Here is a 19,276-nt window from a genome sequence, read left to right as displayed (position 1 = left end):
AAGCTTACTTCTCTTTCCACAGGGGATGTGGCAGCTACTGCCAATGGGAAAGTAAACCCATCCCAATCTACAGAAGAAGCCACAGAAGCCACAGAGGTGCCAGACCCTGGTCCCAGTGAGCCAGAAGCAACCACAGCTCGGCCTGGGCCCCTCACAGAACATGTCTTCACTGACCTTGCACCTACCCCACCCTCCAGCACCCAGCCTGCTAGGTAGGTTGCATCAGATGAGTAGAAGGGAGGATGGCAGAGGTCGACAGGGAACACGCGTGCTCCTGTTACCCACACTGTAGCTACAGCTGCCATTCTTCTTCCAGTGAGAATGGGCCAGAGCCTGATGGCAGCATTGTACAGCCTCAGTTGGAGCCCAGTGGGGAGCCCTCAGCAACCACCAGTAGTGCTGCACCCACCATGTGGCTAGGAGCCCAGAATGGCTGGTAGGCAAAGACACAAGACATGGGACGTGGTGGGGTACGGGGGCCTCAATGAAACATACAAGTTCTGCCCACCTGCCTTACTCTGCAGGCTCTACGTGCATTCAGCAGTAGCCAACTGGAAGAAGTGTCTGCACTCCATCAAGCTAAAAGACTCTGTGCTGAGCCTGGTGTATGTGGTCCCCACTAAGGGGTGGGGTCAGGGACTCAAGGGCCCAGCAACCTCAGCCTACCTCACTGACTTACCATTCCAGGCATGTCAAAGGCCGAGTGCTGGTAGCTCTTGCAGATGGGACCCTGGCTATCTTCCATCGTGGCGAGGGTAAGGCCTCATGACCGTTGCAGAGGCAGGCCTAGGGGTTCCTGGGTCCCTGGGTCCCTGGATCCATTGGTCCACCCTGAGCCTGGCAATAGGCCCTCCACACTGACCCAGTGGGCTGAAATAGACCCTAGCCAGTCTTGAACAGGTGGCCTGGGTTCTTTCTAGATGGCCAGTGGGACCTGAGCAACTACCACCTGATGGACCTGGGCCACCCACATCACTCCATCCGTTGCATGGCTGTTGTGGACGACCGAGTCTGGTGTGGATACAAGAACAAGGTTCATGTCATCCAGCCCAAGACAATGCAGATCGAGGCAAGTACAAACCAGTGACCTCCAAAGTGGAGAGGGGCTTCTGCTAGATTAGAGGTTGGGACAGGCTGTATGTCATGAATGTGGGCCCTGCATCATATCACAGCAAGCCCAGATCCCTTACCTCTCCATTACCCACCCCTGTTGACTGACTGCCATTAACCAACAGAAGTCATTTGATGCCCATCCAAGGCGGGAAAGCCAGGTGCGACAGCTGGCCTGGATTGGTGACGGAGTATGGGTTTCCATTCGCTTGGATTCCACCCTTCGGCTCTACCATGCTCACACCCACCAGCACCTGCAGGATGTGGACATCGAGCCCTATGTTAGCAAGATGCTTGGTGAGCCAGGCATGGTGGGCACATGCCTATAATCCCAGCACTTGGGATGTGGAAGTAGAAGGATCAGAAGTTCAAAGTCATCTTTAGCTACAGTCAAGTTTGAGGCCATCCTGAGCTACATGAAAGCTTGCCTCAATATAAATCAAATAAAGATGGTATATTAGGGGATGTGCCAGGCAAAACACCTAGGGCACCCATCACTGGCTACACTGACCCTCTTCCTGTCCCCACCTAGGTACTGGCAAGCTGGGCTTCTCCTTCGTGCGCATCACAGCCTTACTCATTGCGGGCAACCGTCTATGGGTGGGCACTGGCAATGGGGTTGTCATCTCCATCCCCCTGACTGAGAGTAAGTTCCCAACCCTGGAGGACTCTATCGAAAAAGCAGCAGCTGTGCTAAAGAGTTCCCAGAGTAGGTGGGTCAGGACCACCTCTCTGGCCAAACTCAGCCTTCTTTCCTTTCTCCTCCACAGCTGTGGTCCTGCATCGAGGCCAACTTTTGGGGCTCCGAGGTAAGTTCTCAGCATTTGCCCCTTGTGGCCTAGGCCATTTGCTATGCCCCCAGCACTCACTGTCTCCAGCTGCCTGCTGAAAATAAGGTGGTCCTAGTCTCCTGTCTCTGTTTTCCCAGCCAACAAGACATCTCCAACATCTGGGGAGGGGACCCGCCCAGGGGGCGTCATTCATGTGTATGGGGATGACAGCAGTGACAAGGCAGCCAGTAGCTTCATCCCCTACTGCTCCATGGCTCAGGCTCAGCTCTGCTTTCATGGGCACCGTGATGCTGTCAAATTCTTTGTCTCTGTGCCAGGTACACACATGCTCTTTAACCCACTTTGCTAGTGTAGCACAGCTGTAACCTTTTCCGGAGGCTACAGCCCTGAGATTCCTCTGCCCATGACAGGAAATGTGCTGGCCACACTCAATGGCAGTGTGCTAGACAGCCCATCAGAGGGCCCTGGGCCTGCTGCACCTGCTGCAGATTCTGAGGGCCAGAAGTTGAAGAACGCACTGGTGCTGAGTGGTGGTGAAGGTTATATCGACTTCCGCATTGGTAAGTAGGCACAAACTAGAGGTAGGGTCCGGTGTGGGCATGTGGGAGTCCTAATGGCTGCCAATCCTCTAGGGGACGGCGAGGATGACGAAACTGAGGAAGGTGCCGGGGATGTGAATCAAGTGAAGCCCGTGTTGTCCAAGGCTGAGCGCAGCCACATCATCGTATGGCAGGTGTCCTATACCCCTGAGTGAGCACCTGCCCTGCCTGATGCCAACTGTATATAGGACCCTACTTGCCTGCCCCCCTGCCTGTTCCCTGGGGCAGTCAGGTTCGTCCATCCCCTTTTAACCTCTCAACTTGCAGCTTTTGCCTGAGGTCCAGCCCCCAGCTGTTAGAGAGGGGTGAAGCAAGTTTTGGGGAGTAAGGCAGGAGCAGATGTCTTTCCCATCAGGGAGGAAAGAGCCTCTGGGACACCCTCTCCAGCAGCTCCTGGCCCAGGGCCTAGCCAGCACCAAGCCCAAATGAAGTCCCAGGGGCCCCTCAGGGTAAGTCAGGACCAAGAATGCTATGGGCAGCCCCCTCAGGTGGCCCTGGCTCCACTCAGGCCTCATCAGTGCTGGCAGGAGCAAGAGCCTCATACTGCTGAGTCTTCCCCAAGTCTACTTGCTTTGCATGCAGCCCTGAGGAAGGGTTTCCTGGTCCCAAACACTTGCTCTCCCTGAGGGACCCAGACCGATACACCATCCTCAGCCCAGAAAACAGGCCAGGACTGTCTAGCTTCCTGGACCTCAGCCAGCCTTCTCTGGGCTTTTCCCCATCTCCAAACGTACATTCCCTTGGCCCCCAGCGTGGGTCTTACCTGGGAACCTGGCATGAAAGCTCAGGGCCAGCCTCCCTGGGGCAGCTGCTTCAAAAGATGACAAATATCCATTAACCCAAGGGATCCCAAGATTGTCCAGCCCCTCATGGATCAGTGTCCCCTAGGCTCTTCCTGGGCACAAGATTCATCTTGGAGGAGCAAGACTATAGTGCCCTGCCCCTCTCAGAATCTCCAAGGGTTGAATTTCTCAGGCTGCCAGGGCAGGCACAGGCCTCAGGAAGAAGGGTGGCCCTGGTGTCCCCAGAGTCAGTCCTAGGATGCAGGCTCAGCCTCAGGTTAATGGAGGATGGTGTGCTCCCAGGGCCTGCCTCATGCACAGGGCTCCAAGGAGCCCAACTCCCAGACACGTACTAAGTGCCTAGGGTTGCCAGCTGTGGCCTGCTCCCTTGGAAAGCAACTAACCAGAGGCTGCCAGGCAGAGGCCAGAAGAACCGAGAGTTGGCCAGGATGGGCACAGTTATAAGCAAGTGTGTGGAGGCAGGTGCTGCCCTGGCCCTGGTCTTACTCTTCAGGGGCATTGATCAGGGTCAGCTGGCCTCTACTGCCCTCTCCCCACCAGAGAAGCACAGATCCAGGGGGGTTGCCCCTGAGCCCATCTGGCCATGACAAGCTGCATCAACATGCAGCTGCAGGCTTCTCCCCGCCACCCTGCCACCTCTCCACTGTGATGTATGTCCCTTGTCTGTTCCCACAGGAGTGTGAAGTGACGGGTTAGCTGGGTGGGTGCAGCTGGAGGAAGGGGCCAGTGCAACTCTCCTCAGGCTTTGGCCTTGCAAGTGAACTCACATATCTGCTCTGTATGTAATAAATGTCTTAACACTACTTTTGTCTTGAAACTACACCAGTGCACAAGGGTTTTCTGCAGTTTATTATGAAAACAAATACAGGGAGGGATGTGGGATGGCTGTCCCTGGACAGACTAGGTTGGGTGGACCCGCACGCACCCACAGCACTATCTGTGAGGATCGCAGAAGATCAACAACCTCCACGTTGGTAATGGTGAATTCCATACCATCTACTCATACAGCCAATGCCCGGCGCTGTCCTCCCAGCACAGAAGCTCATCCTCACGGAACCAAAGCGCAATCTCTCTGTGAGCACTTTCCACCGAGTCACTGCCATGAATCACATTCCTGTGCGGGAATGGCTAGTGAGCACAAGAGGAAGTGGGGGGGGGGGGCAGAGAGTTTGGTAGTACTTACTTGCCAACCTCCACGCAGAAATCCCCACGGATGGTGCCAGGAATAGCGTCCCCTGGGTCAGTGGCCCCTATGAGGGCCCGTGAAGCACGTACGACGTCCAGCCCTTGCCACACCTGAAGGAACTACTGTCAGCACGCTAAGGGCTTCCAAGGCTTCGCCCTCCCCTTGCAGGTCATCAGAAACTCACCATGGCCACTACTGGACCAGAGCTCATGTATTTAACTAATCGGCTGTAGAAGGGTCTCTCGTGCAGCTCGGCATAATGCTCCCGCAGCAGCTCTTCGGAGGCCTAGGGGAGGGGTGGCTTATCAGTGCCAGGGCCCTGACCCTAGACCCACTCGATTCCCTTCCTGAATCCACAAGCTCCTTTGTGTGCCCATACCTTCACTAGCTTTAGTGCCACCAGCTTGAAGCCCTTCCTCTCAAAGCGACGCACGATCTCACCCACCAGCCGCCGCTGCACGCCGTCGGGCTTCACTGCCAAGAACGTGCGCTCGTTCACGCCGCTGTAGGCTGCGGGAGCACTGGCTTCAGACATGCCCCACCGCACTGCCCCCAGCCCGGCCCCAGCCCGCCCTGGTGCTCACCTGCGGGAAAGAGGTTGGCGAAGATGGTTAGCACCAGACAGATCATGGCGGCGGATGGGGCGGACCAGGCGGCGAGGGGGCGTGGCCTGCCTTAAAGGACCTCCGGGCTCGGCCTCTGCAGTCCCAGCACTTTTTGAGCCCAGGGCACAGCGGCGGCGCCCTGGACCTGCCCTGCGTGAACTGGAGCACCAGGAGCCCTGCTCCTCCGCAACCCCGGTTTCCCTCCCCTGTAATGAAACCACAACACAGGCCACTACGTGCATTTATTTCTAGACGGAGGTATGAACAAAAGGCCACCTGAAAATGATAGCCTGTCAGCTGCCCCATCATTCATTGGCAGGTGTGTCAGGGTCTAACTCTCCACCAAAGGGGAGGTTTGGCACAGTCTAAGACACTTGTCCGTCAAATGACAAACATGGCCACTCTGCCCATCCTGGCAGTTAGACTGGGGTGCCCTTGGCCTTCCCTTTGGTCTCCTGTTTTGCAGGGTAGTCCCAAGGAGGCACGCAAGTCCTCTCGAGGTTTAGAAGCGGCTCCTGGGTGCTGGTATCCCCGTTTTTCTGTCGTTCAGCGAGGATCATGGCCCGCAGCAGAGGTGGGTAGGGGACAGGGTTCAATCCGTCCTCTGGTTTTGCAGTGAACGAAGTAAAGGCCTCCTCTTCGTGCTTGGGTACCAACCGCCAGTCGTGGTACATAACTTGCTCGATTTCCCGAGCCTTATCCTCAGTCTTCCCTGGGGAAAGAAGATAAACTGTCTGCTGGCTGGATAATCTGCGAACCATCACCGGCTACAACCATCACCCAGCCTTACCTTTGAAGGTCAGGATGCCCCAGGCTCTCCCGTGGTCCAGGTTCTGCAGAACAAGAGGAGGGACTGTCAACATAGCGCCCCTGCCACCCTTACGTAAAAGCCCCGGTAGTTCAGGGTGGGTAGAACAAGCTGACGGGCAAGATGGAGAAAGTGTAGACAAGAACGGGCGGCACAGTGAGAGAGAGCACCTGTGCAGTGTAGTCGGGTCTCACACGCGTGAGGCGCCAGTAGCACGGCTCGTCGTGCTGCCACAGCCAAGACTTGCGGGTGACCAGACGGCCCAAGCCGAACACTGGGAGGCGGGCGAGCAGCTGAAAGAGGCGGCTCTCACGGCGCACGTCGGCCCAGGCGCGCACCGGCAGCCGGCGACCCGAGTGTGGCCGGGTCAGAGTCTCGTAGTCTAGAGCATAGAGCTGCGAATCAGGCGGCTGATTCCGCTGCTCGCGCAAGGCGCGCACGCGGCGGGCCAGCTCGGCGATCAGCCGGGGTCTCACTTTCTTCCGCGCCATGCCTGTGTCCTTACACCACCGGAAACCTGCACTTATCAGGAAGCGGCTGGTGTCCCGAACAAAAACATCCGGGTACATCCGGAAGCCGTAAGAAAGGTGAGCTATGGAAGAGGTAGTACCCAAGAGAGTCGCGGGCCCGTCTTGCGGCCGGGGCCGGTGTCGGAGCCGGGGTCAGCGGCGACCTCAAGCCTGGGAGATCTCTGACTCAGAAGGCGAAGGTGCCACCGCTAGGGAGGTTGGCACGCAAGTCTCGAGTACAGTAAGAGAGCACAGGGCTGCGTCCAAGGCGTTACGGGCGGATCAGGTCCTGAGTCGTCTGACAGTGTGCGTGGATCCAGGTGCGGGGCCGGGGGCGGAGAGTTTGGGAACTTGGGGCTGGCCATATATCAGGGTGGCGTCGTCACCCACAAGCCCTCCTGGGAGAGGGTGGAATGACCGAGCTGTCGCCTCCCGGGCCCAGCTGTCCTGGAACATGCAGGCTCCGACATCCTGATGGAGGCGCTGGGCTCGCTAGGGTGTGAATGCCGCATCGAGCCGCAGCACCAGTCCCGCAGCCTGCAGTGGAGCGTTGCGAGGCCCGACCCAGCCCCCAGCAGTGTGAGTGTCTCCCTGTCACCAGCCCCCAGCAGTGTGAGTGTCTCCCTATCACCAGCCCAGTGCCAGACTTATTTCAGGTTTCACTTTTGCCTCTGGCTAGCGAGGTAGTTCCATTCATCTTTCTTGCCTCGCACAGGAGTAACCTAAAAGCTGAAAGCTGAGGGATACCCTTGTCACATTTCTTAACACAAGAAACCTGAACTCAATCGCTACTAGAATCTCCTGGTGGCGATGAGAATGGGTCGGGGTTCCTGCTGTTTGTGGAGTTAGGCTAGTTTTGTACTCTGGGACTTCTCAGGAGCAGTCCCGGCAGGCCTGAACTTCACTGTATGGAGAGTTGGAGTTATTGATAGTGTTTGGTGGCTGGGCAACCCAGGGTGGGGGGAGCCTTGGGCCCTCACAGGTGGTTAGCAGGACCAGTAATGTCCCTACAGGTGCCTCTGGAGGCACGGGCTGAGAATGAGCAGGAACAGTTGCTGCTGCTAGACCCTCAGGAGTTTCTTCAGAGCGCCATGCAGCTGACCCAGGTACTTGGGGAAAGACCCGTTATTTTGCCTTGCAGAGCTGGTTCCCCAGTCTGGCATGGGCTGGAGCTACCATAGAGATGTTGAGGGAAATAGGAGGAACCCTGCTGAGTGCTCTAGACACAAGAGCCCTGACAGTCCTTTGGAAGAACTAAGAATGGTGGTCTGGGCTGCAAGCTGGCCAGGGGTGGAGGAGGAAGCTACAATAGTGGCTGCTGGTGTCCATATGAGCTGGCTGTGGGGTCTGCCTACAACAGCTGATAATTCCTCATTTGACTGCTGGTGTTCCCTAGATTCAAGGGAAACAATACCTAACTGACCATTTTGCTTGGAGCACAATTCTGCTAAACTCTTTGTGGGCGCTGGTGTCCAAGGGCCAACATTTGTCAAGCACGAGCTGGGTGGCCAGCCAGTGGCCAGCTTGGGTGTAGAAGTGGACCAGAGGCAAAGGGACTGACTCACTTCTACACCGCACCTGGAGTGTGCCTGAGTACTCCTGGCCTTAAGGAAGCAGAGCCACTCCCCAGAGAACAGGCTGGACCTGTGAACTCATCCAGTCCCTCTGCCCTCTGGAAACCAGCCATCCTGTTGGCTATGGGCCTGTAGCCACAGCCCTCCTGTGGACAGGCATGTGTTGTTCTTGCTTTCAGATCACAGGCCCACCTTGCTCCACGCCCTGGCTTTCTCCCGATAGTTCCACCCGCCCCCGCCTGGCTGTCATCGGGCTGGATGCATATCTATGGTACCACTCTCCCCAACCCAGTAGGGCTGGCTTGGATGGGATTCTAGAAAAAATGGGATTGCCTCTAGGGGCTGCTGTGTCACAGTGGGCTCCACTTGCCCTGGGAGGGCCCTGCAAAAGCAAGAGCAGTAGGAGCCGAAAGATCACCTCTGTTCCGGTCTCACCAACCCAGCTCTCAGAAGACATGGCCGTTAAAGAAGTCAAAGGACCCCCATGCCAACGTGGCCATCAGCTGGTCTGAGGTGGAAGAGGTGAGGGCTGCCACTGGATGAGGTAGATGGCTAACCTTGGTCTCTGCACTTGGGCTGCTGTCTTCAGCCTGTCAGAGTTGGGTTTGGTTTCTAGCATAACTGGCTTGACATTCCTCAGAGGTCATTCAGCCCATCCCACTCTTACGCTTCACAGGCCCTGGTGCTGCTCCAGCTCCAGGCAAACCTGGATGTGCTGCTGGTGGCCTCGTGGCAGGAGCTGAGTCAGTATGTGTGTGCCTTCACCAAGGCCCTCTCTCAGCGCCCCTCTAAGTATGTACCCCGCAGGGACTGAGTGGAGGTGGGACAGGACTGGACAGCTGCCCTGATGAAGGGTCCTCAAAGTGTCTGTCTGGGTTTCCCTCATTTCAGGCAGTACCGAGACTCCCTGGCCTTTTCCTTCTGCACAGCAGGGCACTGGGCCTCAGGCCAGCAAGTGACCAAAGAAGGCTCTGGGCTCCGAGGAGTGTGGTGGCGGCAAATCAGACAGTTCAATCGGGTCAGCTCAGCTGTGGCTGATGCTGTTGTCACCGCCTTCCCCTCCCCCCGCCTTTTGCAACAGGTGAATCGCCCAAGTCCCCTCTCCCAGGACTAGAACCTAAGGCCCACTTACTCATACCTGTGCCCACTCTAGGCTCTACTGGACTGCAGCACGGAGCAGGAACGCCTGAGTCTCCTAGCTGACCTCCCTGTGAAGGTCCACCGAGGCAGGCAGCCCCGCAGGGTGGGACCGGACATCTCACGCCGAATCTGTGTCTTCCTGACCACCACCAACCCCGACCTCCTGCTGGACCTGAGCTCTTGACCACACCTGTGACAGACACCCTTGGGCTGCCTCCTGCCCATCAGCAGAAAAGGATAAGCTGCCCAAGAGACTGATAGTCACTAAGAGGCAGGAAGGTTTGGGTTCAGCCACCATACTTTTTTAAGTCTGGGGGAGACGATTGTTCTCTGGTCAGTTGAAAGCACCATGGGAGGTGAGGGGGTAAGGGAAGCTGGAGTGAACAGAAGAATCTGGAGGGTAGTAGGCAGTAAGGGCCCTGGAGTGCCTGGGGTGTCAGCGAGCCCTTAGCCTTGGCCTGGTTGCAGGAAGCCTGGTGGCAGGGCTGAGTACCCAGTTGGGCAATTCCCACTCCCATTGTTATTTGGAAGCTTAGGGTAGAGCCTCAGGAAGTAGTACTAAGAGACCTTCAGAAGAGATCCAAGCTACTGGACAGACAGACACAGTGGAAGGCAAACCATAGGCACAGGCAGCTCAGGCCCTACTGAGGACTCATAATTTTAATGTTATAGCCTATGGGAATGAGACAAAAGCCCTTCACAGGGAACCCACTGACATCTCTGTAATGGGCAAGAGCTGACAACATGCAATTGCAAGTCAGAAAAACCTCAAGGCCCTCTGGGTTGGGATAGCACATGTCCTCTTCCCTGGCCTGAGTGTTTCACTGAGTCAGCTAGCATCCCAGGCGTGTAATCTAGGTCCAGAAGCGTTTGGGCTGTTGTTCCCAAGACACACAGAACAAACAGGAGTGCTGCCTTCCCACCAGCACATGCAGTAGAATGGCCTCCACCCTCCATGGCCAACAGGGAAGGTTGTCCTGGCTTCAGAGAGATGGGGACAAGCCTAGACAGACCTGTTTCCCACCCTGCTGCTGCCCTGGAAGGTACAGAAGATGGTGGTTGCGCTCCAGCTGGAGAAGTCAGCTTCTTCTGCAGCGCTTCCTCTGACAGGGCCTGCTTTCAGGGCTCGTGGCACCAGCTGTGGCTGTGCCAGAAGCAGGTCCAGGGGACTTCCGGCGGTTGCAGTTCATGCTCAAGACCCAGCCCAGCTTGTTATGCAGCACTTGCTTAAGGCCAGGGGGCAAGGGCAGGCCCTCGAGGGTGTCCCCTGAGTTTGGCCGCAACTGGCGCAGGCGGTAGCAGCACAGGTACTGCAGGGAGGTGGAGCTGGCACAGGAGCGGATGACTTTCATGCTGCTCTTGGCGGCTGTGGAGCACACCATTGGGTAGAACCTCCGGTTTTGCAGCCGAGTGGCAGCCACTCCTGAAAGGAAGACTTAGCCTGAGTGTCATATAGGTCAGATGCTAGGAAGCTCCTCCCTAATACACCACGGTGAAGAGCTCATGCCACTCTGAACAGAAGCCTGGCTCAGCTCTGGCCTGCTAACCCCAGCCTGGCGTCAGCCCTGTCCACCCTTGAGAGCTCCAGATCACAGACTGCCTGACCCCCACCCTAGAGGCTCCCCTCTCTGCTCTCCAGCGTCAGGGGAGACCTGGTCACGAAGGTACCCTCACCTATGCACTTCCTGTTCTTGAAGAAGGTCAGTGTCCCATGCCAGGTGTCCAAGTGTACACCAATAATAGAGCCCTGGCCGAAGCGTGAAGAGAAGCTCGTCTTGTCACCTTTATGATGGAGGAGCCCTGGGAGCAGTAGATGGGTAAGCCTGGGAGAGGTCTGTAGCACTGCTAGGCCTAACCACTACCCTGAAATACCCACCAGTGTAGGAGAGGCCCCAGCTGTCTTCATCCCTGCCAAGCAGGCTGCAGAACGTGTGGTGGTACTTGTCCAGGTCTACATCTGATGTCCCAATGCCCACCATCTGCAAACAGGGGGGCTGGGCTGCTTAGGTGTCTAGGGGCAGGGCCCATGGCAGCTACCCTCTTGCCTGGCCATTTACCATGTCAGTGCCATACACAGGAGAGGTCATCTTGATTTCCCAGAAATGTTGGCCATCCCCTAGCTCCTTAGTGCCCCGAATGGCTGCAGTGCCACAGCTATACTCCATGTGAAAGCTGACCTTACGATTATCACAGCTCAGCAAGGTGGCTGAGGACTTGTTCAGGTCATCCCAGACCCAATCAAAATCTGTAAGACAGAGGGCCCAAACTAGGCAGAGCTGGAGCAAAGCAGTACCTATTCGTCCCAGAGAACCTGCCCTGCCCAGCCGCCCGGGGAACAGGGCACTCACCCTCATCCTCCTCACCACAGCGACAGTCCTTGCCACGGTGCGTTGTGTGCAGACTGTTGCAGAAGGTAGCCTCATTCTGGCCCTCACAGTCACAGAAGGACTCTCCTGTCACAGGCACAGCACTGGGGATGGATGGTGGCAGGGAAGAGTACTCAGGGTCAGAGTCTGAGTCGCTGTGCTGGGAGGGAAGGGGCAGATTGCTCTATTTATGGCAGATTCCCCATGGCCAGGCTACCTGACCCCTTCTCATATCCACCAGAGAAGAATCCTGGGGTTCTCCAGTGTCCAGCATAAGCAACCTCAGCACTAAAATCGACTTCTAACCCTGGAAGAGTGCAGTGAAATGGGGAGGTGACCTGAGGGTGATAGCTTCTCACTCAGCTTCTCAATGGAACTCTGAAACTCAATATACAGCTCAGCCCCATTTTTGCACAGCTAGAAGCCCACATAAGATGGGGCTCTCCAGGTCTCCTAAACCATGGAGCGGAGCTGGTTCTATCAGCAAGGTCTAGCATCCAGCTCCTCACAGCCCTAAGACCTAAGCCTTAGGATGTGTGCTCCTACCCCATGTAAGGTCACTGAAGGCAAAAGGACCTCACTTGATGAGTCCTAATGGACTCATGCGTCTGCTTCAAGCCCCAGCTGCACCAAACTCCTCCAAAGGTGCAGTCCTTGGGGCTTGAGCTCAGTCCTCAGCCTAGTGGAGGTGTAAACACAGCTGGGCTGGTGGTCAAGTTGCAGCTACTGACACTGTTCCCATTCAGCTGCTCTGCGGGCCCCTGGGCCCCCATTCTGATGCTAGGCTAGCTGGCTCGGCAGTCCCTGAAGCTTTGGCCTCTGCCTCCTTGAGCTGTCTGGCCCTGCCATGCCCCACACAGTCCACGCCCCTTGTGTAACCTGAGCATCATCTACCATCCACCCTGGAGTTACATCTGCCCAGCCACATAGCCAGCCCTGTTGTGGCCACCAGGTGATCCCTGCATTCTCTAGATGGGAGCAGTCAGCCAACAAGAGGAGCCTGGACCACATCTTTCACCCTATATTCTCTTCACAATACTCAGGTTCTCCACTATCCTGTCTTCTGCTTGCAATATCACCAGCTTGAGGAGGTGCCAAATCGCATACCACGTCCCAAGAACCATCATGGTGGTTAGACAGTACCACGAACAAGTGAGGAAGTGGCCAGCAACAGACAGCTGAGGGGGGACTAGAAACTGACCTCCACTCCAGGCTGTGTAGTTGGAGTAGTAACTCCACAAGGAGCCAGACAAAGATATTTGGTCAACCAACGTGAACTTAGGTTCCTCAGAAGCCAGCCAGAACAGCTATCTTGCCTAAAGGAAAGGCTTATACCCAATAGAGCAGACCTTGTACCCACTGACAAAGATAGGTTCTCCTAAAGCCAAGGAGTCAGGATACAAGGTAAATCTACCTAGGAGACAGGAGGGAGGATGTTGTTCAACCCAAAAAAGGGCCCAGGGACACCAGGAACTGCCACCTGACTACGCGGCCCTGCAAGCTCATGACTTGACAGGCATGTGTGTGTCACTGCTTCCATCCCTCAGTGATGGCTGAGACGGGGGCAGGCATAGAGGCTGCTCCAAGGTACACTGTCATTAGATCTAGCTGAAAGTTTGGGCTGACCTCTAAAGCTCTGATGCCCCCAAGAAGGGCCTGGGACACTGCTGACCAAGTCAGTAATCTACGGCTTCCAAGTTTTCCTCACAACCTGGTGAGGGACTGTGCTGCAGGGAGCTGTGATATCAGAGTAGAGGCAATGAAGGGCGGAGCCAGAATACCAGTCCAGTATAGCAAGACAAATGAGCCACCCCAGGAGCCTAGTCATGTGTATCATGGTATCTGCCCTGTGCCTTGCATTCCTGGGCCTCCCTGTGCCCAGAGTCTGCCACAAAGGAAGTCTTGGAAATTTGAACTTCAAGAACTACAGATTAAAAAAAAAATGTTAATGACCTGAGTTTGATCCCAAGGGTAGAAGGAGAGCACTTGACTCCTGTAAGTTGTCCTGGCCCCATACTCGGCATATCACACATGTGCCCACACAATAAATAAATTGCCTAACTCCAAGGCCAGCCTGTGGTATAGTGTGAGACTTCCTAAAAAGAAGCTTTGCATGGTGGCACATGCCTTTGATCCCAGCATGTGGGAAACAGAGGCTGGCAAATCTCTGAGTTCAAAGCTAGCTTGGGCTAGATCCAGGAAAGCCAGGGTTACACAGAGATGTCTCAAAAAGGAAAAAAAAGATCGCGTATCCTTTTACACACAATATATGATGTGAATATTTATACGCACAAATATAAAGTGAATATCTGTAGGCTCAGCATGTGTATGCTTGCTAGTGTACATCAAGGACAACCTTAGGTTTGATCCCCAGACCCCAAATGAAGACAGAAGGAGAACAAGCCCCACATAGGAAAGAAAAGTGTCTTCTGGCATCTTCTCATTAACTGTGGCACACAAAAATATCCGGAAGGTGGGTACTAAGTTGGCAACAGCTATTCTGGAAATTGGCAGGCTGATGAACAGGCATCTGTTGTACACTGACCAGCAAGGGTCCCTGTCGCTCTTGAGTCTCTATCACCCTCAGGCTACACGGTCTTTTCCACCTACCTCAGAGTCTTTTTCACTCCCCATCCATACACTGGTCATTCCCACCTTGCTACTGAGACCTACCTGCCCATCAGAGTCATAGCCCCAGTCAGCTCGAGCATCTGTGTCTCGGCGGGCTGCACTCAGAACAAAGTGCCATGCCCTGCTACTCCGTGGACGCCGGGCCATGGTGGAGAGTACCTGGGGGGGAAAACATAACTATAAGTCTTAAAGCCATGTAATGTGTCAGAGTACACAAACAAAGTCCGTACCCAAACCCCACAACTCTGCCCCCTGGCATTTCTGGGCCACCTGGCAGAATAGGTCATAGACCCATCAAGGATGGGGACTCCAGGAACTCCCACAAGCTCATACCTGGCTCCAGTATCTGAGCGCCTCAGTCAGGCCCAGGGCGATGGTGTGAAACACAACCCAGACAGCCATAACTCTGGAGATGCCCCAGCCCATCTCTACATTCCGTTCAGGAGCTGCTGCCCCTCAGGCATATGACACTTAACTTGCTCCTCCTCCGATGTCCACTTTGGCAAGTGGCATCCCCAGCATCCAGTTCCTCATGCCAGAAACACAGCTGTCATCCACTCCTGACACCCCTTCTTCCAACACACCTGAAGTGGTTCCTCCTTGTCGCTGGAGACCCACTGCTTGCTGCACCACACGACTCCCTCTCACCCATCCCGCTCCACACACTACAAACCCAGTTCAGTCTTTGATATAATCTTAAACGTACTCGGGCCTTGACGTCGGTCTTGGGACAAAATGCAAGGCTACGGGAGGGCTGGACCTCCTCTCCTGAGTGGACTCCCTGGGTCTAATAGTCAGCTCTGTCCTAGTTGCCTCCCATCCCCTGCAAACCCACTCTGCACTACCCTACCTCGCACCGGCCACCCACAAAGGGGCCGAGCTCGGCCGCGCCCAGCACTCCGCAGCAGTGGGGCTGGGTGAGCGCCGTACAGGAGCACACAGTAGGAACCCAATGAATGAACCAGAGACGTCCCGGGACGCGGTCACGCTCGGCCTCCGCGGGGCCAAGAAGTTGCTTCCCTCGCCAGAGGCTCGCGGATCTCGCTACGGCGATGTTGCTGGCGCCTGGTTCCGAGGTCTGCGCCCAGAAACCGGAGCGCCACCACCGGGGAACAAAGAGGGCCCGGTTTGACCGCCTGCAAGGTCAGCGCGCCGCCCGCCGGGCCTGGCCGGGCTGGGCCGGCGCGGCTCACCTGCGGCCAACGCGCTCTGCCGGCACTGACCCACTTTCCGTTCCGGCCGCGACGCAAACAATCCCCGCCCCCGCGCTGCATTGGCCGAGCAGCCGAAGGCGGGCTCTCCCGCGGCTTCCCGCGGGGCGGGTCTCGCGAGACAGAACTGCTGTCCAGAGGCTTAAACGACCTGTCAATCCTGAACCAAAGTTCCTACTGGTCCTCGCTAGAGCAGTCAAAAGGATTCTCGCATCACCATTGGGCAAGCATGCGGAAGTATATCTGTGTCCGTGGCGTCATCATCAGTTGCCAGGATCAGGACCTCTTTAGGTGACCTGATTGGCTGAAGGATGCGTGACTAGGCCTCTCAAGATGAGTCGGGGCGGACTCTTGTTGCCATTGGTTCAAAGCTCGGAAAGTTAGGAGAGGAAGAGGAAGCAGCGAAGATCAGCTGGTGGCGGGATGGAGGCGGTGGCTGGTGAGCGTGCGGGTCGGCCAAGCGTGAGGGGTCGGGGAAGTCTGAAGGCGGACCGAGTGCAGCGGCTTTCCCGTGGCCATGTCCCCTTGTTTACTGAGCCAGCCGAGTGACGCGGATGCACGTGTCGGCGGTTAAGGCTGCTCTCTCTAGGTGGTCCTCAGCATGACTCCTCCCAGAGAGCTGGAAGCCCTCTGCGGACTCTAATGTGGAGTCTGTGCATTCGTGCACAGGTGCCGCTTAGCTGTGCTTAACTGTCCTATTAGTTTCCTCTGTCTGCTGAAATTAGTTGGCGGTTTGAGGATTTGTCATAAATGAGCGTTCGTACACAGTGTCACGTGTACACGTGCCTTCAGTTACTTCACTTCAGACAGAAGTGAGACCGAGACAGGTCTGGGACTTTTAGAAGACTTCTACCTGGGTGCCTTTTTCTTTGTCACTCTCAAACACCCCAACCCTTGTTTCTCGCCAGAGCCCGGGAACCTGGCCGGCGTGCGAAATATCATCCTTGTCCTCTCTGGAAAGGGGGGAGTTGGGAAAAGTACCATCTCCACGGAGTTGGCCTTGGCACTGCGCCACCAGGGCAAGAAGGTGAGGCCCCCACCAAGGATGACACTGCTGCACGTATTGTCTCTAGCTTCCAGCAAGCCTGGAAGGCCTCTTTCCACCGCTAAGCATCCGCCTTCTTTCAGGTGGGGATCCTAGATGTAGACCTGTGCGGTCCCAGCATCCCACACATGCTCCGTGCAGAAGGCAAGGCAGTGCACCAGTGTGACCAGGGCTGGGTGCCTGTCTTTGTGGATCAGGAGAAGACCATCTCCCTCATGTCTGTGGGCTTCCTGCTGGAAAACCCGGATGAGGCAGTGGTGTGGAGAGGTCCCAAGAAACACGGTAAGAACTCGAGGGGGAGCACCCTAGCTGACTCTTCAGTAACTCTTTATTGTAGCTGCTTTCCCTTCTGTCATGTCTGCTGCCTTTGGTATTGGAGACTTTGTCCCGTTGCAATGCTTCCCCGACTTATGCATGCCCACCCAGGAGAATACACACACCTCGATGTCCCTGAGAAGCCCCTCACAGCTGTGACAGCTATGTCAGCCTCTGGATGGAGAGAGTGACGTGAGAAACCATTAGCCACTCCTAGTTCTTCTCCTAGTTAGGAAGGGAGGTCTACCGAGAGCCTTGTCCTCACTCAGGGTCTGAGGCACCACAGTGTGTGCTGGACCAACTGCTGAGCTTCAGGGAGGTGATTTAAGCCATCCTGACTGCAGTGAGAGGCCGCCTGGGAAGCACACCTAGAGTGAATGCCTTGCTGCTCCTGAGTGTGCTGGCACGGTGCTCCATGCCAGGCCATTGTCTCTGGATTGAGGACACAGATGCCCTTAGACTCAAGGTTCCATCCTAACCTGGGGCCCTCTGGGGGTCAGCTCCAGCCCTGTAGGATGGAGAGTGTAGAGACAGTTCAGTGCTAGTAGGTGGTACAGCTTCTGGGAAGCAAGGGGGCCCAGGAAACTCTGCCTCCCCAGTTACCTCGCAGATCAAGGACCCTTGCTACCATGTATGGCAGGTAGTCCCATTGTCCCCTGGGAGCTGCCCCGTAGCAGCTGGTAGATCCTGGGGCTGGACAAGATGGGCCCTCCCGTGCCTAACTCTTTATCAGGTCACTGTTGGTCTCTGGGATCTTTACAGCACTGATAAAGCAGTTTGTGTCTGACGTGGCCTGGGGGGAGCTGGACTACCTGGTTGTGGACACACCGCCAGGGACCTCTGATGAGCACATGGCCACTGTGGAAGCCCTGCGCCCCTATCGGCCCCTGGGAGCCCTCGTGGTCACCACACCACAGGTACCACTGGCATCTCCTCCATCCTCACCTGGGGCGTGTGTCTGTGAGTCTGTTCTGGCTGGGCTGGGCTGGTTTCTTGGTTCTTGGCTGACATGTGGCCGACTGGCCGCTCTCTCTGATCCACAGGCAGTGTCTGTTGGGGATGTGAGGCGGGAGCTGACTTTCTGTAGGAAGACTGGGCTGCAGATCATAGGCGTCATAGAGAACATGAGCGGCTTCGCCTGCCCACACTGCGCTGTGAGTCTCGGAAGACTGGTGGGCTATTTTAGGGTCTGAGGGGTACACGAAAGGGCAAGCAGTCAGGGATTTTGAGTCCATCAGTTCAGGTAAGTGACTTCCTGGCTAGAGAGGACACTGTTACTACCTGGGCATTGTCTCTGGAGCAGCTGGAGCTCTCACCCTGGCCGTGAGTCTCGGCATGGTGAGTGGCTCTGCACACTGGACCCTCACAGCCCTTGTTTCCTAGGAGTGCACCAATGTCTTCTCCAGGGGCGGTGGAGAGGAGCTAGCCCAGCTGGCTGGAGTCCCCTTTTTAGGTAAGTGTCAAGAACAAGCCAGCTGGGGCCCCAAATTCCATCTACCAGGCTTCTGAGTGGGTCTGACCAAAGTGTTAGGCCTCACTTCAGCATAAGGGTTCAATTTGAGGTTTACGTGGGCTGCCCATCACCCAGCTATATTTTGGGAGTGTGTGTGAAGGATACAGGCTCCTGCCACTTGTCCCATATTGTTTAAGTGGGAGGTCACATCGGCCAGCAGCTTGCGCTTCCAGCAAGTGAGTGGCAGGGTGACACTGCTCCCTGCTGCAGTCTTTTGCCAGGTCTCTGCTTACTTTTGCTTGTTCACCAGAGAGGGGCTTGTGAGTGTGCGTATGCCCCAGTGTACATGACACTTTGTGGGGTCACTTATCACCTTCTACCAGGTAGGTTCTGGGTATCGAACTCAGGTCATCAGGCTTAGCAGCAAGCACCTTTGCCCACTGAGCCTCTTCCCTGGCTTTTGTCGTTGCAGGCTCTGTCCCCCTAGACCCTCAGCTTACTAGGAGCCTGGAGGAGGGCCGTGACTTCATCCAGGAGTTTCCCAAGAGCACTGCATATTCTGCACTCACTTCTATAGCCCAGAAAGTTCTGCACAGGATGCCTACTCTGCTCTCCTGACAGAGCCTCCTGGTTCTGTGTGCTCTGTTGCAGCCTATAGGAACTCTGAGAGTAGAGGTCCTCAGGACTGTCGTGGGACCTGCAGTTGCTGGCCAGAGCAATGGTTGTTCTATGTGATTACCTCCACACAGAGATCTTCCTGCAGGCCCAGTGACATTTTCCAGTGGTGACATTTCCCACTGGTCTAGCTGAGGGGATGGCTTGGATCCTAGTTTCTTGAGATAGTTGCAGCCTTAACCTCCAGTCTATGGGCTTTATCCAGCCCTAGTCCCTTCAGCCCCAGATCCACAGGCTGCTCAGACAGCCACACTGTACACGAGCTGGCCCATACTTTCTCATACTGTCTGTGGTTTACAGGCACAGCTTTTAATACAGGAATCAGCCATTAAACGTTATCACCCCACCTTGTGAAGAACCCAGCATCCAGACCCCTCTGTCCTCAGTGAGATGGCTTTTGCTCCACTGTAAGGCTGAGGCAATATCAGTAAAGATATAAGGGGAGGGCCCTGAAG

At 55.9% G+C, this 19,276-nt stretch overlaps 6 protein-coding genes across 24 annotated transcripts in view; 3 read left to right on the top strand and 3 right to left on the bottom strand.

Moving 5' to 3' along the window:
- Positions 1–4,106, top strand: part of Mapk8ip3 (mitogen-activated protein kinase 8 interacting protein 3) — a 41,506-nt gene extending 37,400 nt beyond the window's left edge. For all 16 annotated transcript variants that reach the window (XM_040748298.1, XM_040748292.1, XM_040748289.1 and 13 more), the window contains 11 exons: positions 23–212; positions 317–436; positions 525–605; positions 688–755; positions 921–1,069; positions 1,236–1,407; positions 1,643–1,756; positions 1,881–1,919; positions 2,039–2,218; positions 2,312–2,461; positions 2,534–4,106. In XM_040748298.1, the coding sequence (XP_040604232.1) occupies positions 23–212; positions 317–436; positions 525–605; positions 688–755; positions 921–1,069; positions 1,236–1,407; positions 1,643–1,756; positions 1,881–1,919; positions 2,039–2,218; positions 2,312–2,461; positions 2,534–2,655 (1,385 nt within the window). In that variant the 3' untranslated portion in view covers positions 2,656–4,106. The remainder of the gene's footprint in view (positions 1–22; positions 213–316; positions 437–524; positions 606–687; positions 756–920; positions 1,070–1,235; positions 1,408–1,642; positions 1,757–1,880; positions 1,920–2,038; positions 2,219–2,311; positions 2,462–2,533) is intronic.
- Positions 4,107–4,133: 27 nt separating this feature from the next.
- Nme3 (NME/NM23 nucleoside diphosphate kinase 3) lies at positions 4,134–5,220 on the bottom strand. The gene is made up of 5 exons (XM_005081587.4): positions 5,074–5,220; positions 4,869–4,999; positions 4,674–4,775; positions 4,487–4,599; positions 4,134–4,417 (listed from the first exon to the last, which is right to left on the bottom strand). Exons 1-5 carry the CDS (start codon positions 5,117–5,119, stop codon positions 4,300–4,302), a joined length of 510 nt encoding a protein of 169 aa, XP_005081644.1. The 5' UTR covers positions 5,120–5,220; the 3' UTR covers positions 4,134–4,299.
- A 101-nt stretch (positions 5,221–5,321) lies between these two features.
- Positions 5,322–6,393, bottom strand: Mrps34 (mitochondrial ribosomal protein S34). Its single transcript, XM_005081589.4, has 3 exons — positions 6,073–6,393; positions 5,885–5,927; positions 5,322–5,806 (listed from the first exon to the last, which is right to left on the bottom strand). The coding sequence occupies exons 1-3, from the start codon at positions 6,391–6,393 to the stop codon at positions 5,514–5,516; spliced, it is 657 nt and encodes a 218-aa protein (XP_005081646.1). The 3' UTR covers positions 5,322–5,513.
- A 103-nt stretch (positions 6,394–6,496) lies between these two features.
- Positions 6,497–13,563, top strand: Eme2 (essential meiotic structure-specific endonuclease subunit 2). Of its 3 annotated transcripts, none has more exons than XM_013121657.3 (8): positions 6,497–6,731; positions 6,854–6,990; positions 7,425–7,517; positions 8,165–8,256; positions 8,429–8,507; positions 8,662–8,777; positions 8,877–9,066; positions 9,139–13,563. In XM_013121657.3, exons 1-8 carry the CDS (start codon positions 6,497–6,499, stop codon positions 9,307–9,309), a joined length of 1,113 nt encoding a protein of 370 aa, XP_012977111.1. In that variant the 3' UTR covers positions 9,310–13,563. The 3 variants fall into 3 exon arrangements, with proteins under 3 accessions (XP_012977111.1, XP_040604237.1, XP_040604238.1); XM_040748303.1 differs by having other exon boundaries at positions 8,342–8,507; XM_040748304.1 differs by having other exon boundaries at positions 6,593–6,717; positions 8,342–8,507.
- Positions 9,771–15,411, bottom strand: Spsb3 (splA/ryanodine receptor domain and SOCS box containing 3). Its single transcript, XM_005081590.4, is given in 8 exon segments — positions 9,771–10,548; positions 10,800–10,925; positions 11,002–11,104; positions 11,183–11,370; positions 11,474–11,651; positions 14,165–14,281; positions 14,973–15,131; positions 15,133–15,411. Coding segments are annotated over 8 exon segments (1,479 nt in total). The 5' UTR covers positions 15,397–15,411; the 3' UTR covers positions 9,771–10,204.
- Positions 15,412–15,616: 205 nt separating this feature from the next.
- Nubp2 (nucleotide binding protein 2) lies at positions 15,617–19,275 on the top strand. Of its 2 annotated transcripts, XM_013121580.3 has the most exons (8): positions 15,617–15,772; positions 16,242–16,360; positions 16,462–16,660; positions 17,456–17,610; positions 17,737–17,847; positions 18,077–18,146; positions 18,417–18,529; positions 18,619–18,757. In XM_013121580.3, the coding sequence occupies exons 1-7, from the start codon at positions 15,757–15,759 to the stop codon at positions 18,494–18,496; spliced, it is 750 nt and encodes a 249-aa protein (XP_012977034.1). In that variant the 5' UTR covers positions 15,617–15,756; the 3' UTR covers positions 18,497–18,529; positions 18,619–18,757. The 2 variants fall into 2 exon arrangements, with proteins under 2 accessions (XP_012977034.1, XP_005081783.1); XM_005081726.4 differs by lacking the exon at positions 18,417–18,529 and having other exon boundaries at positions 15,623–15,772; positions 18,619–19,275.
- Position 19,276: the final 1 nt, after the last annotated feature.

This window comes from Mesocricetus auratus, unplaced genomic scaffold (assembly GCF_017639785.1).
Source record: "Mesocricetus auratus isolate SY011 unplaced genomic scaffold, BCM_Maur_2.0 Super-Scaffold_100007, whole genome shotgun sequence".
NCBI classification, from domain to species: Eukaryota; Metazoa; Chordata; class Mammalia; order Rodentia; family Cricetidae; genus Mesocricetus; species Mesocricetus auratus.
The sequence above is the reverse complement of the archived record's forward strand: the minus strand, read 5'-3'. Positions and strand labels throughout refer to the sequence as shown.

What these genes read in the sequence shown, in the direction of transcription:
- Nubp2 (XM_005081726.4), top strand. An exon ending in GAGAGGTCCCAAGAAACACG is followed by an intron (nt 16,661 to 17,455) that starts GTAAGAACTCGA and finishes GGATCTTTACAG; the next exon opens with CACTGATAAAGCAGTTTGTG. An exon ending in TCGTGGTCACCACACCACAG is followed by an intron (nt 17,611 to 17,736) that starts GTACCACTGGCA and finishes TCTGATCCACAG; the next exon opens with GCAGTGTCTGTTGGGGATGT.
- Mrps34 (XM_005081589.4), bottom strand. Translation starts at nt 6,393, where the DNA reads ATGGCGCGGAAGAAAGTGAGACCCCGGCTGATCGCCGAGCTGGCCCGC. An exon ending in GACCCGACTACACTGCACAG is followed by an intron (nt 5,928 to 6,072) that starts GTGCTCTCTCTC and finishes CTTGTTCTGCAG; the next exon opens with AACCTGGACCACGGGAGAGC. An exon ending in GGGCATCCTGACCTTCAAAG is followed by an intron (nt 5,807 to 5,884) that starts GTAAGGCTGGGT and finishes TTCTTTCCCCAG; the next exon opens with GGAAGACTGAGGATAAGGCT.
- Nme3 (XM_005081587.4), bottom strand. Translation starts at nt 5,119, where the DNA reads ATGATCTGTCTGGTGCTAACCATCTTCGCCAACCTCTTTCCCGCAG. An exon ending in TGGCACTAAAGCTAGTGAAG is followed by an intron (nt 4,776 to 4,868) that starts GTATGGGCACAC and finishes CCCCTCCCCTAG; the next exon opens with GCCTCCGAAGAGCTGCTGCG. An exon ending in CTGGTCCAGTAGTGGCCATG is followed by an intron (nt 4,600 to 4,673) that starts GTGAGTTTCTGA and finishes TAGTTCCTTCAG; the next exon opens with GTGTGGCAAGGGCTGGACGT.
- Eme2 (XM_040748303.1), top strand. Translation starts at nt 6,497, where the DNA reads ATGGAAGAGGTAGTACCCAAGAGAGTCGCGGGCCCGTCTTGCGGCCGG. An exon ending in CCGACCCAGCCCCCAGCAGT is followed by an intron (nt 6,991 to 7,424) that starts GTGAGTGTCTCC and finishes ATGTCCCTACAG; the next exon opens with GTGCCTCTGGAGGCACGGGC. An exon ending in CTCTCTCAGCGCCCCTCTAA is followed by an intron (nt 8,778 to 8,876) that starts GTATGTACCCCG and finishes CCCTCATTTCAG; the next exon opens with GCAGTACCGAGACTCCCTGG.